Source organism: Merops nubicus, unplaced genomic scaffold (assembly GCF_000691845.1).
Source record: "Merops nubicus isolate BGI_N331 unplaced genomic scaffold, ASM69184v1 scaffold6549, whole genome shotgun sequence".
Lineage (NCBI taxonomy): Eukaryota > Metazoa > Chordata > Aves > Coraciiformes > Meropidae > Merops > Merops nubicus.
This window is the reverse complement of record NW_008632951.1, coordinates 52,203-71,089: the sequence shown is the minus strand read 5'-3', so window position 1 is coordinate 71,089 and position 18,887 is coordinate 52,203. Positions and strand designations below refer to the sequence as shown.

The following is an 18,887-nucleotide window of genomic DNA, read 5'->3' as shown; positions in this document are numbered from 1 at the left end:
ATTTGGAGATGAATTCCATTTTCGTTAGCTTTGAACAGGATGTTTTAGGCAACCTGTTACATTTTGTAGTTAGCTTTTGACCCACTGATTTCTCTTTCCTTACTTAAAAATGGCATCACACTCCATAATTCTGCAATTAAGGCCTTTGTCATCAATAGTGAAACATAAAGTGAAACAGGGAATCCTGAAATAGCAGTGAACAAAGCATTTCAAAACAAGAGTTTCAGAATTTCATGTTCAGTGTGAGTGAAGCTGAGATAGAATATGGTTAAGAGAAAAAAATTTAAATGACATTACCTGTAAAAGATATTGTTTATTATATGTCAATTCCTAATCTGTACATCTTCACTGAGAAAGAAAACTAATACTCCTCCAGTATGTAAAATTGCTGGAAGCTTTTAAATTAGCATAAACAATAATTTTTCATTCTCAGTGGTAAGAGTGAGTACAGGTAAAATATATCTTTTATTCATATGCTATATTTGCTGTAAGACGCATACAAAGAGCAGAGCCACTTAGTCCATATTGCTCAGATACTGGGAGTCCCTCCACATTCCTCGTCTGCCTTCATATCCTTTCCTCTCTTCTGTCAAGAAGGAAGCAGAAGAGAGACAGTGATTTCCAGCTGCAAGTTCACAGATAAAGTCAGTTGCTGTCATTGTAGCTGAATGTTAATGTCTCACACCGCCTGAGATGCGTGATACTTAGTAATACAACTTTAACCTTTATAATGTGCCATAATTTGATTCTCGAACCATCTATATTCTCTCCTTGTTGCAGCCTAAGTAGCTGTAATGAGTAGGGAGAATGAACAAATATAATCATCACACAGGGCACAGGGAAGGACGGAGAGATGAATCACTGAAATTTCCATTGCAGTTTTCAGATTTTATCCTTGTTCTCAACATTTGATTCAAATGTCAGGAAATTAAAGAAATGTGATATTCTAGTGTGGTCTCTCTGCTAGCTGGTCAGATGGCAGAGCACCCAAAAAGTCCTCAGCTGATGTCCAGTCTTGGAGTTGCAGATGTCTGGTCTTGAGTAACTTTAAAAGAATATGTAGATTTAAAAGAGAAATAATTAGGTTGTGAGTATGAAAGGTAATAAAATATCTGTTATATATACTTTGTGTAATCTAAACTTTTTATATGTTCTACTGCCACACATGGACATAAGTAGGTACACAAACATTTAAACTATAAAATTTACAGGTCACAGTACGTGGTCAGTGATTCCATTGCTTTTCCATTACTGTGGTATGTATACAATACACAGTATGATTGCAAGTCTCCAGTGATGTGCAAGGGTTACCATTTAGGTATATAGAATTTGCTAACAGCATTGGAAGTCGAAAATGAAGTGCTGTGGTGTGGAGTTTTGTCACCAGGAACTGAGAAGGTTTTAAAATGAGCGGTGGAGTTGTGACTGAGTACTGCAGATCAAAAAGATGCTGCTCAAATATTTCTTTTGTAACTGCTGTGTTTTGTTTGTAGCATGTGTTTTACAGAAACAGTTTTCTGCAATGATGAGAGAACTGTATGTGGTGCTTATCACCTGCTTTGTGTAGGTGTAACATGCTTGTGTCCAGATACTCCAAATGGCCTCATTAAAGCCTCAGATGTTGAATGGATGGACCAGGATATCACATCCTTTCAATGCAAGTGATTATCCTGTAAGAAAGTCTTGTCCCCAAAATAAATCTGTTGACCTTTTGGTTTAAAAAAGCTCTTGTTAGCCTAGGATGAATCTTGACTACATTGGCACCTGGACAGGTTTAATCCAAAAATAATGAATAGCCAAAAAACATTTTCAGAAGCTGATATTTTTTTAAAGGCAGCTCTCTAAGGTAGCTGGACTGCAGGAGGCAGGAATAGTGGTATTGTTGTGCTGCATGAGAAGCATAAATTAGTGGGTTGAAAGGAATTGAAGACGTCGACTGGGCTTGCAGTAGTTACCCCAGGGCTGCAGTTTGTCCCATAGCTGGCAACTGTGGGCTTTTCTGTCTACTCCTATGCTTAGATTAACATAGCAGTGACAAAGTGGACAGATGCAGATAGCATAGGTGTGACTGTGAGACTCTTATAATAAATCACATTTCTTATAGTACATTTTCAGATTGCCAAAAATGTGGTAGGTAGAACAGAAAAAAAAAACGAGTAGAGGGAATCCTGTTGTTAGCCAGAACAGAATGGGGGTTGTTTGTTGTTTTTTTTTAACTGTAAGCTACAAACTCTTCAAGAACAATAATGGAGAATAATAATGAATAATTGTGGAGGTTTCCAAAACTGAACTTTACAGACCTTAAAAATGAACTGTAAATTTATAGAAATATGAACACTGTAAATAAAGGCTGTTTCATGGTTGACTAAATAATTTCTGGAGTTTAACTTTGGAAAATGTTTTATTGAAATGAAAAATAATTGTGGGAACTTCCTTACTTATATCTAAAGGGGATAAAATTAGGCTGGTTTGTGGCAGAATATTCCATTTTTGCCATGTGTGACTTCCTGTTATTTTCTTAACTCTTTAACTTAATTTTTTTTCTGTTGTTCCAAGGACAGACAAGCAATCAAAACCTTCAATCTCTCTCTTTGAAAAGTCTATCTATACTCTTTCAGTGTAATAATACAAATATCTAATAAGAGGAGTGAAAATTGAAGCTTAACAGATTTTTCTTTTATTAGGGGATATTTGGTCACACCTTACCTTTTGCATGACTGATGACAGAAATAGAATTTGCTATCCCAGTTGGCCAGTAGGCTTTATCAAATATAGGCTGAATTTCTAGAATGATTTTCTGACTAATTTTTTTGTCTATCCTCTATTTTCTTTGCTTTTTGGCTTTTTAAGTTGCATATCAATGCTGTGAATATGCATATAAATAACACTGTATAAGACCAGTTCAGTGTGATTTATTTTAGTTCTGCTGAACAGGTCAGACATGCCAAAGCAGTTGCACTTCAGTTAGCCAGGCAATAAATCACATAAACAATTAATTGTGTTTGAAAGTAGCAAAACCAAAAGAAAATCAACTCCATCTCAACAAAACGGCAACTGACTGTTTCTTAGCTAATATTGTCATCAGCAGCCATCTGTCCAGCAATGTAATACAAGAGATAATGACTCTGGCTTCTCTTCCTTCTTCTTCCACTTCACCCTTACTTTTTCCCAGTTACCCACCATGCCAAAATGCCCACCAGTAGTCAAATTATACCTATGTCATTTATCTAAACGAGTTGATCATATCAAGTTTACTAATAATTTCTTCTCTTTACCCTGTAAATCAGTTGAGTTTTCTAAAAACTACCTATATGTCTTCCATTTACTAATTTCATCCTAAGGAACTGTGTAATTTAAAAAAAAAGAAAAAGTTTCCGTAGCAAGCTTGTAAAAATGTAAATGTTCTAATGGTGGTATTCACTAAATGTGAGCTAGAGAAGAAATGGGGCCTAAATTTTGTGCTCATCTTTGTTTTGTAAACACTGCTGTCTTCTGATAAATTTGGCATTAAGTGTACTAGAGCTAGATGGTATAAAAAGTGGCTTGCTTTTGTAAAGTAGGTGAAAGAAATTCACAGTCTACAGCTGTTGAACTGCTAGCATTAATCAAATGTATTCTATTCTTGCTGGAGGAAACCATTATTGCAGCATGCAGGTCTCTCTGATGAAGCAAATATTTCATAATATAAACTGTAAAGTTAAGTCAATTCGATTTATTAGATTGGAAAAAAGCTTATTTTTTTAATATCCTTTGTTATTCAGATTGTTTGGCAGATTATTCATCTCTGTAATTCTCTGCTATGTCACTGTAATAAATATTTTGCCATATTACTGCAGTTTTCTCCATTAAAAAGGAAAGCTGGTTATCTGTAGTGAATAAAAGTATGAATCTTTGCTTGATTATACTTTTTTTTTTCTGTTTATAGAAGCTGCAAAGAATCAATCCTACTTACTGTTGTTCAACCTTACCCTGTAAGTATTGTCAGTGTTTTCTGAATTAGTTTCCTAGCAACATAGCAGCATTTTTTCTGCCTATATTCTGTCTGTGTCTCTACCTTATCTGTGCAATAAAAAGGAATAAGTGAGATAAGGGCTGTGTCTCTTAAAGGTGATGTTTAAGAATGTGTTACTGTGTCCTGCACTCAAAGAATGCATTAGCAAGTTAAATAATAACATTATCTTTAAACTCATACCGGGAAGATAGGTAGAGCAGGGTGCTGAGTTCTGTTTCAATTTCTGATCTGTTACAGCTCCTGGCTTTTTCTTGATTCTGGCTCAGTCCCACAGAGTTACACTACTCTGTCAAAGCAGCTGTGCTTTATGCAAGGGAGGGCTCTGTCTGCATCTCCAGCACTGGGCGTGTGGAGGTGAGGGACGAGAACAGGCAGAGAAGTGATTGTGTGAGGCTGGTTTGAAGGGACTGGGAGCAACTGCGGCCCGCTTTGGAGCTGGCTGATGCAACATGCCTTTGCACCTCACTCTGCACTTTGTGGGAGCAGGTTCATGGCTAGGTAGGTGTGTACCTTGAAGGCTGCTGAAGGGCCTCAGCCACACGTCAGGAGCGATGTCAGGTCCAGTAGGTCCATTCAGCTGGCTGTTGGCTAGCCTGATACACAACAGTTTTGATTAACAAGGGATATAATTGCATCCTTTTCACCCAAGAATAAGAGATGAGATAGATTTGACACAAAGATGTGAAAACAAGTTTATCTGATGAAGCTGCCAAAATATGCATCTTGCAAATTCAGCTTTGCCAGTGCTGTGTGGCTTCATACTACTTGTTTGCTTTTCTGGCTGGTTTAGAGGTGGCCATGTAATTTTGCTGCTCCTGTACCCTTTCTAGAAGCCAGTCTGCACAGCAGCTAAATGATGGGGGAAAAGCACACGTTCTGCAGCAAAACCAGGCACGGACTGCTGTGCTGCAGTAGTGCCACTGGCAGAAAGGTGAGCTGGGATCTGGTTGACATCAGCCCCTTAAATAAAAGTGCAGTTATAGCCTGACTAAATAAAGAAACCTAACTGCCTTTAAAGCTTACTGGATTACAGTCGGTGGGTTTCATCACAGGGAATATATATAATATGGTGGGAAAAAAAATCCTCACCCACTCGCCTCTTTTATGCAGATTGCCTTAGTTTCATCTATTAATAGGCTTCATTCTCATCTTTAAATATCAGGTGAAGAAAGGGCATGTGCTTTTTAGTGGAGGTATGTGTAGCCCTTAAAAGTGGACAGTGAAGTGTTGTGTCTGTGAGGTGCTGTGGCTTTTTACCACTGTGTTGCTGGTATGAAAGCAAGCCTATATGTACTGAACACAAGGAAAGCTGAATCCCAAATGAACTGTGCGCTCCACATTCAATGGGAGACCTTGCAGCACGGGTATAGCCCTCCAGCCATTGATGTGGAGAAGAAGAAAAGTCATAACTTGGTATTTTCCCAGCAATTTGGGGCCAAGCCCTGTTTGAGGACTAACCAGGCAGAATCTGTACCTCTCATTAGGTAGCAGCAAAGGTTAACAAATAACTGATCTACCTCTAGATGTTAGGAGTGGCAATGAAACACTTTCCCATCCTGTCAGCCATTTGGGCTGATGTGCCCATCTTATACATGCGTTTGTGTTGCTCCACTCTGGCATGTCTGTTAGAGTTCCCCAGCTCTCAAGGAGAGCTGTCTCCCCTCAGCAGACAAAGCACATGTTTTTTTGGTGGTGATGCATGTTTTATCTCACATAAGCATGAAGGTTATCTTCCCGAGAACGTCCATAGAGCAGTCAGAAGATGTAACTGGTGTATGTATATCAGTGCTAAGTTTAATTGATCCATTTTTATCCCAGAGTTGGAACGCTTCAGTAGCATGAGCTTTGGTAGGAGAGCTTCAACTGCAGGACTGTTGCAACCTGCAGATCTGCTCTGGTTTTTGTACTCATATTGTACCTCCCTACCTGTCCAGAACAGGTCTTTGTTGATTCATAGCATCCTTCCCTTCACTTTCAAGCCCAAGTTTTTTTTTGCAGTGGAAATGGAAGTGTGCCTAGGGATGTCGAGTAGTTGGGATGCTGCCACTGTGTGCAGCCAAGTTTGAGCCCTGAAGGAGTGCAAGGTCCCTCATTTTATGCAAACACTGGCTATGAAGTGTCCTGTGGACTCCCAAGTTGCCTGGAACATCTGGCCCATGCTGGCCCTCATACTGCCACAACATTACTGTCAGTAGTGCCTGAGCCTATTAGGTGACATCCCTCTCAGCACTGTCATCCTGAGTGTTGCTGCACTCTGGCTGTATATCTGTCCTGGTCTTCTCTGCAGGGGGTCCACTGGCAAATACATGTTGTCGTACTATTTGGAAACAGTATTTATGTTTTCAAAAATTATGATGCACATATATTTTTCCCTTTTCTTTAATTTTGCCTCCTCCATGTTTCCTTTTACTATTTTGCCAATAAAACTGGAAAGATGAAGTAGAGACCAGACAAAGGAAAAGTAAGAGCTTTTAAATAAAGACTAAAATTCTTCCCTGTTCTTGGCAGAAATACACCTTTACAAACATTTAATCGATCTCTCGTCTTGATGGTGAACTTTTTCTTTCTGTCACTGCATGAAAAATATCTGCCAAGATGGATTAGAAGAGTGCTGTTTCTTAATAGTTTTTATCTGAACTATTTAGTGTGTTTTGTTTTCATGCTTTCATATAACCATCCTTTATGACTGCAGGTTAAAATAGACATAGCTTAGATTTACAGTGCTCTGTATTTCACTTACTACTTTTTGAAAGCATTTGTAGATCTTCTTTGCTTAAGTGCATCCAGTTTTGTTTAATGCTTAAACTCATTAAAATTTCATTTTAATTATGCCCAAACAAAAGCATTAGGCTATCTTTTTCTTTCCATCAATCTACAAATCTCTACAAGGTTCATATCACCACTGCTCATAAGGAGGTCACCAAACAGCTAAAGCAGTTGAAGTAGTTCGAAGTTTTGATTTCTGGAAGTATAGCATTTGATTATAATTTCTGACCATTTTATTCTGTAAATGGGCTACCACTCTGATTGTTGCCTTATTAAGTTTTAAGCATTACTCAAATCAAATAACTTGCCTGTTTTGATATCTGTTCAGTTTTTATGTGTAGAGATCATATAATAAGTTGCTTTCATGATTAATCTCTTAAGCTCCTTGAATGTAGTCCAGGCCCAGCTGAGATCTGTGACAGTTTTGCTGTGCATAAGTTCTGCAGCAGGAAAAGGATAAGATCTTTTTCTGTTTTGAAAGAGATGCTTCTTGTTATAACACAGTTATATGTCTGAGATGCAATGTTTGCAGAAAAACTCTGATAAATAAGACTTATTTATGGATCTTAATGATTATGGCAACATTCTTATTGACAGTCTCACAGTGTTTTTCATGCTGCTTTGCCTTCTGGAGCCATGTAACAGCAGCAACTAACACATCTAGACTTGTTGTAAAGAAAGATATAAAAGAGAAACAGGTTTGTCACAAAGACTTCAAAATCAAAATGAAAATTACTACCAAGGTGTAGTTTTAGAAATTATTTGGAGGTCAGAAGTGTGAACATTTTGAACGAGATCATTTTTGACTGCTTGAAGTTGTGAAGTTGGTGTAGAAATGATGGCTTTTTTTTTCTCTGAATGTGGGCATTTTTTACAGTCATCCTGAGGACCTTTTCCACTGCATAACATCCACATCAGCTTTTTGTTATGGTCCCTTCCATACACAGCTTTAATCCTACACAGAAGAGGATCATGGTGTGTTTAATGACAAACTTGCCATCCCTGTCTTGCCTTCTGGAAGTCCTGACTGATCCATGGCTACTCTCTAAACATTCTTTGCTGTTTGAAGAATCCCTCTCTCATGTTAGACCTGTGCTGCACAAACTTTCTTCTTCCATGTACATGTGATGCAAGTCCCAGTGAGCACTGCTTCTCCTGACCTTTCTTCCTGGAGGCTATGTGGGTTTTTCTGGAGTGCATTCGTACAGAATATATGATCTTTCCAGCAGTCAAGACTGTGAGAAAACTCAGTGTGAACTTCCATGATAAGTTTCAACAAAGTGGAAAAAAGCCTCTCTACCATTCACCAGGTCCACCATTTTCTCCTTGAAGATCCTCCCCCACAGTTACCATTAGGTCTGTTTTCCCTCTTCATTAGCCCTTTCTCTCATCTCAGGTGCATTAGTATTCATATAGTCCTTGATTTGTTCATTTTAGCCTAGGTTTATATGGAGTGAAGGTTTCTTTCATTCCAAAAGCTCCTCATCCTTGCACAGCTGTAGAGTTGAAAGCAGTATGGCATGGCTGACTTTTTTTGTGCTTCTCTACACTTGATTAAGAGAGGTCACTTGTGTAGGAGAAATAGTCATGAACATAGAATAATCCATGGATGTAAAGGGCTGAACTTCAGAGAGGCAGAATCCCAAAAGGACAGCGAAGGGCATTCTGTAAAGGACCTCCACATTTCATAAATGCAGAGATACATAGCCCAGGTCCATGTAGTCATGAGATGATCTGCATGTTCCACAAAGTCTGAAGCTGACCTGTGGTTTCACTTAGGGATTTGGGGCCAACCAGAGTAAACCAGGCTGTCACTTCCTTTAGACAGAATGGAGTGGATTTTCTCCATGCCTGCATTGAAGTAAAGTTTGTCTGTTCCCTACCATAGAGGTACCTGTTATACATGTATGAGACTAATGATCAGACTGGGATTACCATTTCAAAATAGTAAAATATAAATAATGAAAATACTAAAATATAATTGTCTATAATAGGTCACCAAGTTTTAAGACAGAACCCAAATCTGACCACTGTTCCAGCAATTAAATTTGTGCCAAGACTTTAACAAAGAAATACTCCTGATAATGATCTGTCAGTGCCCTGTGGTTATAACAAATTACTGTGTGGTAAAACTTCTCCACGTTATTGCTTCTGTGTCCCTACCTGCTCTTCTCAATGCTCTTGTGAGTCAGTGTAGTTGTTTCAGCCTTGCTCACAGCTATGAGTGGCAGTGTATTGTTTGCCTATGGGTATTATGTGCTGTTCCACTTAATAAATTTAATTCTTCCTCTTATTCACATATTCACATTATTTTATTTACTTGCTAAATTTTGTCTCTCATAATTGCCTTTAGGGATACATCCAAAATTAACACATTTTTGTGTTCATGTATTTTTCCCTTATTTCCTAAACCCCATAATTTTTCATACTCAACTCATGACCAATTTTAAGTAACAAACTTAAAATTGATTGCATATATACAATATGTGGCTTTTAAAAACTTTGGTATTTCTATCAGATTTTGACACATGTTCTCACAAAGCAGGTTTTCTTTTCATTTTGTGACTGTCCCATACTGCTACACTGCTTCATTTCTTTATGGTAGCTCAATACTACACCATCATCTTCTACATGCTAAATCCTTCTTTTTCTGGACCATAAGTGGAGGTTTGTTGTTGCAGCACCTCTGGGCTGTTGCAGCAAATAATTACCATTTCACTTGGAATGTCCCACAAATTACAGTTTACCCGCAAAAGTGGACGAAATACGATACATTCTTATTTTCATCAAAAGCCAATTTCCCTCAAAACATAGGATATTGTTTCTAAGATCTATCTAAAAAAGACCTATAATGCTGCTAACAAAAACAGAATCTGATTTGGAAAAATAATATTTTCCAGAAAACCTCCTCTTGTTATAGCTGTCTCATGTTTTGACCCTGCTGATGGGATGTCCATTGATTGCAGTTCCTAGTAAGCAGGGTTAAAAGGATGAGCTCAGTCTTCACCATATCACTATATATTGCAAATCTATATGCAGTGCTTCATTTCTTTTGTTAGCAGTTCCTCCAGGTAGTGCTGAAATGATTAGATGAATTTTTACTGAATTCTGTGTAAGCAAGTAAAAATTATTTAAAGTCCTGATACACATGAACATTTAACAGGAAACATAGCTTAGGTCACACAGTGTAAAATCTGTGGGATTTTTAAGTATTTTGACTCCTTGTTAAAATCTGTATGTTCATTTTGCAAAAGTCAGTCTAATTAAGCTGTTTTTATCTGTGACAATGCAAATACTTCACTTGCGGTGATAAATGTTCTGCATTAGCGTAAACATCTCCTGCTTAAGGTCATTAACTGAGGATAATGGCTTCCATTTTGCTAAAAGATGGAGTATCAGAACTAAATGAAACTGGCACTCTGAGAATCATTAATTGATAACTTTCTTCACTTACAAACCTGAGGAGAGTAAAATAGAATAGAGGAACTCATAATCTAGCTGATGCTTTCTTAGACAAGTAAGTTTCAACAATCAAATCAAACTGTTTTCCTAGGTATTTGCTGCACTCTTTCAAAACAGATCCTTTCTTAAAGAGAAAATTCCAAGTGCCAAGTTGATACAGAGGTAGAAACAATGAGATTGTGCAATTAAATGCAAAAGGTATGTTACTACACAAACACTTAACCAGCAGAGAGGGGACTTTCCCCCAAATACCTGGCAGAGCTGCTCTAGATTTTCTTAAACCCCTGATTTATAGTTTGAAGCTTTTAGAAAGCAGTCTACTTCCAGGCTCACCCAGAGTGTCTGGTAAGGGTCCAGAGTCCTCACCACGTTGCTACAGCAGAAGCATGAAGGGACGGAAGCCCCACATTTTGTGGCAGACCGTGGTGTGCTCCCCTGGCCGTACAATACATGCATTCAATCCCATGTCCTGGAATAGCTGGGAACTGGAGTATGTTCAGATCTTTCAGTTCTGTTGGACTCCTCTATGACATTTTTGCAATAAGAAAATTTACGTGTTTATGTCCCCCCAAATGACTTACGAGTTTGCAGAGAGGCAAAGAGAGAGTCTGTAGGGAGCAACAGAGCCACACAGCGCTTTGCCAGGTTTGCTCTATGGGAATAACCTTGCCAGAACCTGGATGAAAGTTTGGCAGTCTGCCTGTAAAGAAAGGCCAGACTGGTGACTCATCTGCAATAAGAGAAAACAACTGTAAAAAGCCACTTCAAGCAAGATAAATAACTAACTCTTCCCCTTGCCCTTACAAGGGAGAGCCAGTATATATCTGCTATAGCTGTGCTGCCCCATGGCAGTGGGAATCAACAGGTTGCAATCCATTGTTTGAATGTCATATAGACTATCCCACTTGCACACTGTAGAAAGTGACTACCTAGAGAGGAGAAGTTAGAAAAGATCTGTGGAATTACTATATTAATCATGCTTTTATTGTATACTGTGTCCTTCTAGGAATTCATCTCTAGAGTACGACATATAAGCATGCTTCTTCAGCATTTCCATATTGGCTCTTCTTGCTGAAGAAGTGTTTTGGGTCCTCCGCCCTGAGACATTATTTTTTTCCTCCATTTTTCTTTCTTTTTGTGATTGTTTCAAATCCTCTCTGGGACCTTCTGCATTTTTCAACACTGCCTTTAGAAGCTGAGCTTGGTTTGGTCATGGGGTTGAATTTTCTGTCATTCACTGTTACTGATTAAAAAAGATGTATGGTCATAGCTGCTAGAGAAGAGGTAAGAAAGAATGAACTGTAAAAGTGAAGAAGCATTCATTTTTATTTCTTGGTTCTATTTTGTGCTCCAGGAATTATTGGATGGCTCTGATATTTCCTGGGAGAATGTGGCATCTTTCATTCCTTGTTCACTCTTTGATACTGAGCCTATGGTAATAGTTACCACATTTTCGATGTGATAACACAGCAGCTGCATACAGAAATGAGCTAGAGACTTCTTCCTGTTACTTACTAGAAACAAGGTTTCTGCATCACAAGAAAATAACTTCTAAAGCAGTTTCAGCAGAGATCAGAGACAAAAAGAGTGTGTGGCCTTGCATTACTCCATCACTCCTGCAGATTGTCTGTTGAGTCAAAGTTTGAGTGATGGTGACAAGACTTCCTGTGTTTACAAGGGCTGCTGTCACGCCACATTGATAACAGGAAATTATTCCAGGATCATCATCACTGATGCCTGCACTAATTTCTCACAGGCAAAGCAACGATGACAGTCTTTTCAGTATCCAAAATTAGTAAGGAGTTAGTATTAAGATTCTGAAAATCTTAATTCACATTATTCTGAAATAAATGGACCAAAATGTGGCCTGAAGGAACCCAGTGATTTTCAGCCAAACTGAGAAGTTCTTCCATTGCTTATTTTATCATGGTTACATGGAAATGCCAGACACACTGCGTCTGTAACTGACCTGAGAATAAAACTACCTGGCTTCTGCTGCTGAAAATGGAAATCCCACTGACTGTGAATATTTCATTTTTTACTAAAAATGGGTTGATAGTCAAAATCCTGAAATGGAGAAAGAACTTATTCCAAGGGTTGAACACTTGATTACAGGTGAATCCATTGAATAATGGGGTAGGCAAAAGTCAATTAGGTCCCAGAAGACAATTAGAAATTTTTCTAGACTTCTAATCCATGAAGTCTTACAGAGTGTCCAATCTATTGAAGGCAAGCCTTGCACAGAGTGTGTTTAAGGTACACATCTGGGGGAAGACAGCTGGCTTGCAGCTGACTTTTGATGGTTCTAACCTGTGTTTTGAAGTGGACTAATATAGTGAGACAACACTGCACTTGGAGAGCCCTCAAACATTTTTTTTTTTTTTTTGGCAACAGTTGCGTGTACATCTTTATCTATTGGATCATAAATTATGCAAAAATTTTCCATTCATTGTTTGAAGGAAGGGTCACTGGCTGGTAACTGGTCAGCATCTGTTCAAGCAAACAAGCTTGGATGACAGAGGTCGTTGTGGAAGCACTACAAGGAATTTGTATGTACACCGAGAGCCCTTCTCATCACCCCAGTCTGACAGTGGGATAACTTTCAGTATGCATTGGTGATTCCTTATGTGTATGTACGTGGGTATTATCTCAGGAAACATTATGGTTTAACTCTATTTCCATTCTTCAGTGAATGGTATGCAAAGTGTTGCTGTACACATGGAGTTCCCATTATGTGAGAAACAAAGGGAGTAACTGAAAAAGGAAAGAGGTTTTAACTTGAAATGATGTGATATATCTTGTCATCATTTTTCCTTCCAGTCTCCTAAATCAGCTTTTATTAGTGCTGCAAAAAAGGCAAGATTGAAGTCAAATCCTGTCAAAGTACGCTTCTCAGAAGAAGTAATTATCAATGGCCAGGTGTCGGTGAGTATTCAACTGTTTAACTTCAGGAACGACTGAGCATTTCATCCAAAGGTATGCCTCAAGACTGGAAAGTGAGGGAATTATATGGTAGGAAGAACAGTGATCGGCTTGAAAAGGGAAGGGTTTTTCTGTTTCTGAAGTTTTCAAAAAGATCTGCTTTTAAAGTCCGTTGGGCCCATAATACCATGAAAGGTGTGTCCCTTCTTAAAATAAGATTAAAATGCTAGTGAATGCATTTTGTGGTGATAGCACATAAATGTCTGTCTTTATAGTCTCGATAACGCTTGCTTGTTATTTTTTTTTTTCAGTTATTTTGTAGCAGGAAAACCCATAAGCTCAAGAGAAGTAGCATGTCAGGAAAACAGATTAACATTACCTTACAGACCTCTTTAAAATTTTTTTTATCTACTTGTAAATTGTTGTTTCCAGCCCTCAGGCAAAGTCAGCTTCCCTTTGAGAGGCACTGAACTCCTCCTTAAATATGAACTCCCTGCTCATTTTCATAATATGACAGAGCATCGTTCCACACTGATGTCTTTATCCAACTCTCTTACAAACATAAATTGATTCTACATTTTGTCAAAAGCAATTTCGGCTTTACAAACAAACAAACAAAACAAAGCTTTTTTTCCCTCCCTTTTTCCTGTTTATTTTGCTATCCTTGTTATCAATTATCACAAATAGTGCTATTATATGGTACACTTCTTAAATGATGACAGATATTAACATATAATATCCACCCATGAAGAGAATGTAAAACATCTTGATTGTAATTCTTGCTAATGAATCTGCAGTGCCTATTTGGTAGATTGAAGACACTAAGTAGCTCGCTATATTCAGAGAAACAGTAATCTATTTTTCTGATCTATTTAACGTGTTTTATGGATGTAGCATTTATTGCCAGAGAGATAGTGTTTTGGGAAAGAAAATGCTCCAAGCCAGACATAGAATGTATGTGAACAGTTATAGTTTTCCAGGAAAGACACCTATGGAGTGCAGCTGTAAGGAGCACGGCCAGACCTTGCAGTGCATTGCTAATTCTGCTTTCATTTTGAGACAACATGCTCCTTTTCAGATGTTACCTTTCCATCTGAATGATGTCCTTCTTTATAGAACAACATTGAGATTTCACATGTTACACATTGTAATCTGATTCACTAATTTGCTTGGCAGGAAACAGTTAAGGACAATTCACTTCTTTTCATGCCAAATGTTCTGAAGGTGTATCTTGAAAATGGACAAACGAAATCTTTCCGGTTTGACTGCAGCACTTCCATAAAGGTAGGCTAGATACGCTTCACTATGCAATGACAAGAATGCCAGTTAACTCTTTTTAAGACCTTCAGTAATTTTAATTTACTTGGAATGCCTTAAGAACAAAATTGCTAGTGTGTTCATTTGGAGCTGGACTCATAGTTCAAAAATAATGAGGTTTCGGTCCATTTTTCTGCTGCTAAAAATGTATTGTATTGTCAATGAAGTAGAAGTGATCATTTTAATGTGCCTGGAGTGCAATTAAAATTGTGTGGTCCTATCATTTTGATATGCTGCCAAATACTAGCATGATTTGTCAGCAAAAGTCAGGAGCTAAGAAGATTAAGATGTTGGTTGCTAATTGAATATCATCTGGCTTGTCATCCAGTGATCTTGGGATGGGATATTTTAGGGTTATGCTGGTGATAAATTGCTCATCTCAGTGTAATGTTCTCTATGCTTTGCATAATACATTTCACATACAGAAATAAAGAGGTGAAGCCTTGGCACACAGCTGAGACTGCTAGGGAGTGTCTGACTGTTCCACACAGATTCCTACACCCAAGGCGTTGTTGGTGCCTGGGAGTGCCTTGGAGTAGTGAACCGAGGCAGCATGACTGGAGCTGTTGGTTATGTCCTAGTGTCTCAAGCATTTTTGTTAGGCAAGCTACTCTTAACAGAGATTGGTTACCAAATCTAGTTCACCACATGCTAGCGTGCGTGCTTGGGACACTGAAACAAGAGAGACCTGTGGGTGGGAATGGTCAGTGAAAGCTGGGGATGCGATTTTCAGCTGTACTACCAGCCTGTGTTGGTTTTAAGAGATTGTAAAGGTATGCAGATTGGAAAAAAGGTACTTTACTTGATTCAGCAGTGTGCTCAGTCAGAACAGCACGGAGAGTGATTTACTAAGGTAAACAAGAGGAACTTTACTGCAGTGTGGAATCAAAACAGATACTGAAGTTACACTTAAAAACGGGCTTTAATATCTGTTTACAGTTCATATATATACCTTAGGAATAAATTAAGTGCAGGTAATAGAGACAAGCCTCCACTGATTTAGCCGTGGAATACTGAATCTCTCCAGTCCATCTGATAATTTGGTTGGGTGAAGAAAGTTAAGGTGGGTGCTTCATGTAGATAGTGACATCTCCATACCATTCTAGGCCATAAGCCAAATTTCCAGTATTTTCTTTTATGAGCATAAGAACAACCAATCTGTTCCAGGATATTTTGCTTCTGAAGACCAGTTTTGGCCATCACATTACATTAGTTTTCAATAGTTCAGCCATGGGTTTGTCATGTACTGTAAGACTGTATGTCTAATCTGAAGTCATTTGCAAATGACTTTGCACCCAGATGGGCCCAGCAACCAAGCTGTATTAGTGTTTCAAGCTGCTTTGACCTTAGAAATTCTGAATATTCATAGGAATAATTTCCTTGGCAACTAATTCAGGCAATTAAATATTCTGTAGCCTGCACAGTTGTATATTACATATGCTTCCATGTATGTGTGTGTATGTTCCTCGTTGTGCATGGATGGATGTTGATTGCTGCTTCTTTCCTTAAACTGAAGTGAAGTAGACATGCCCCAGTTGAGTCAGTGCAAATGAATTTTTTTTCCACCTCTAGCAGTCCAGTAGCTCACCACATAAAAACAAGGTTGCCTTACCTTCAGTCCTCACTTTTGTTACTGGTGGGAGGTGGCACCTGGGCTGACTCTAAGTTACTGGAGGAGAGGATAGGCTAGCAAAAAATTTAATTCAGTAATTCAGTGCCTATGTGCATTATATTTTAAAAGGTCCAAGACAGCTAGTGGAAAACAGTGCCATTACTACCCCCTCTTCAAAACTTAGATTTGCTATAATGTCTCTTTATGTTACTATTATGCCCCTTGTCTTTGAGCATAGTTCAGGAGTATAATTAAAAGTAGATTTAATGTGTAAACAAATTCCCATTAGTCAGAATACTATAATATTAACCTCCATTATTTAGTGTGGTTACTTGCAATCCTTTAATATTGTCTTATATTCTTTGCATTGTACAGAGTTGTCCCCATCCTCCTACATATATTTTTCATCCTTTCACCAATTTGGTGTTCATTTTCCATGAATGCACTGTAATTGATCAGTTAATCTTCTTAAATTATGTTAAAACACTTGGATTACAATTCATCATGATCTTAGTAAGTCCTATCTATCTGTATATTTATTTATATCTAAAAATCTTTTAGATGGATAGAAATGTTTTAATCTTTTCACCAACATAATGTGAAACTCTTTTAAAACGAGGAGCTGTTATATATTTTCTTTCCTACTACATTCACTGAAGCAAAATGTACCTTGACAGATGATATTAATACTCTGCATGCATTTACAAAGTGTTATATGAAGGTAAAGTAGGGACTGGTTGAATGGTTTTGTGAGGATGTTTGTTTAGCTGTTATTTTAGAAACAGTTGTGCTCAAATTAAATACCATTGGACATAATCAAATGTAAAAAAGACTAATTAAAAGCATCTAATAATGGGATTTATATTATAAATTAACATGGTCCAGAATTTAGAGCTATTGTTCTGCACAGATATCGTCATTGTTGACTTTTCTGTCAGCATTGAAAACTCATTCAGTGGACTTCAAATAATGCTTGCGATAAAGCCCCTGCATTTAATTTTTTTGTTATTGAACATGAATTTGGTTTGTACTGCTTGGTGGCCCTGTCCCAGAAGAAGGTGAAGAGAATAGCAGCAAGACCATCTCTACTTTACTGATTGAGAACTTTTATTTCCATGCAGACAGAGATATGATTTAAGGGCCACACAAGTATCATTTGTACGTTAAACTGCACAGAAGGTTGTCCGTACACAGCAATCCCATATGTATGTTTTTCATGTGCATACCTGATGCCATCTCAGGGATGTTTGAAAATAAAGGCAGTGATTTTTCACTGGGTGAATGTGTGTGATGTCCTGTAGAGTTGCACAGAACAGGCACAAAACACAACCGCCCTCCTGTTTAACCTCTGGGCTTCCAGCCTGTGCTGGGTATATGCAGAGTGTATGGCAGTGAAGAACTGGGTCCCAAGCACTTCATTAATTTAAGCACATTTTATAAATCCTTTGTTAATTAGGATGTCATCTTAACACTCCAAGAAAAGCTTTCCATCAAGTGTATTGAACACTTTTCCCTGATGCTGGAGCAGAGAATTGAAGGATCTGGAACGAAACTCCTTTTGCTACATGAACAGGAGACTCTAACTCAGGTTTGTGTAATATGTGAAAGCAGACATTAGCAAGACAGGCTAATCAGTAGATTATCCATCTTTTTCATTACTCATGTGAGTTAACTGAAAGATGTGTAGTTTGATACAGTCTATCAAATAGCAGTGGTATTTAGATATGGTTCTAAGAATCAAGTTCTCACAGAAAATTATTTTTCTATTATATAGCCATATTTCATTGCTTCATTGGGCCACTAAAAAGTATTTAAAAGTTTATTAAAGATCAGACTGAAAGCTAGAAAATATGTAGCAAGCCTTTTTCATATCGTACATGGTCCAGCCAGTAAACATTCTCAAAAGCTGGAAAACCCATGGTAACAATTCTGAGAACCCTAGTCTGCCAAAATCCCTTTAAAAAACTTAGTTTTATCTTTGGTTCCTATCCAGTTATACAGATCTGTATCTAGGTGACAGGGAGTAATACTCTTCTTCATGAAGCCAAATTTAGTTTATTTACTCAGTGATAAATTATGTCACTTCAGTGGTGATGAATTGTGACACAAAAAATGCTGGTGTAACTTTTGTCCTTAAATCAGGGAGATGTGACTAGAGGTAAAGTTGCATCACAGTTCCCAGCAAAGGACCCTAATTTTAGCTGCTTATCATTATGCCAAACTGTTTAGCCTGAAATTTTGGATTATATATCTGTGTTCCAGGAGAACAATAGCATTTTTTAAATTTCACCTAACTTTGCAAAAAATAGAGAGAAATTGATTCTTAGATGAGATGGGGGATTAATATTTAACTTAAATGCTAGAATCCTTTGATCTTCTAACTCGAGTCTATGAAATGGTATGAAGGAACTTAGTTTACCAACTAACAGTCTTTCTAGCATTTTCTACCTTCAAGTACTTGACTTTACCATGTTAACATTCTTTTCTTGTGGGTGTAAGCTACCCAGTGACTGAGCAATAACCAGAAGTACTCAATACTGGCTCTTCTGGCCTAACTGTATCTCTTTGAAGTAACTGGTAAAATTCTTATTGAAATCAAAAGGATCAGAGTAAACAAATGCAGTGAGCTTTCAGAAATCTCATCCAGAGCTTTTATTTATACATACAGAATATGCCTAGATACTTAGGAATAAGGTCAGAGACAATGTGAGATAACCATACTTTTTGAAAATTGTTAGGGCAAGACAGTCTTCAGTGGAGATTTTTTAAAAGATAGTTTTATCAGTTAAAGATGTT

The 18,887-nt window shown here is 37.8% G+C and overlaps 1 protein-coding gene across 1 annotated transcript in view; it reads left to right on the top strand.

The window, feature by feature from the left end:
* The window catches only part of FRMPD4 (FERM and PDZ domain containing 4), a 67,164-nt gene that overhangs the window by 32,755 nt on the left and 15,522 nt on the right, over window positions 1–18,887 (top strand). Inside the window, exons 3-6 of the mRNA XM_008948064.1 lie at window positions 3,926–3,971; window positions 13,061–13,165; window positions 14,339–14,446; window positions 17,548–17,679. Coding sequence (XP_008946312.1) covers window positions 3,926–3,971; window positions 13,061–13,165; window positions 14,339–14,446; window positions 17,548–17,679 — 391 coding nt within the window. The remainder of the gene's footprint in view (window positions 1–3,925; window positions 3,972–13,060; window positions 13,166–14,338; window positions 14,447–17,547; window positions 17,680–18,887) is intronic.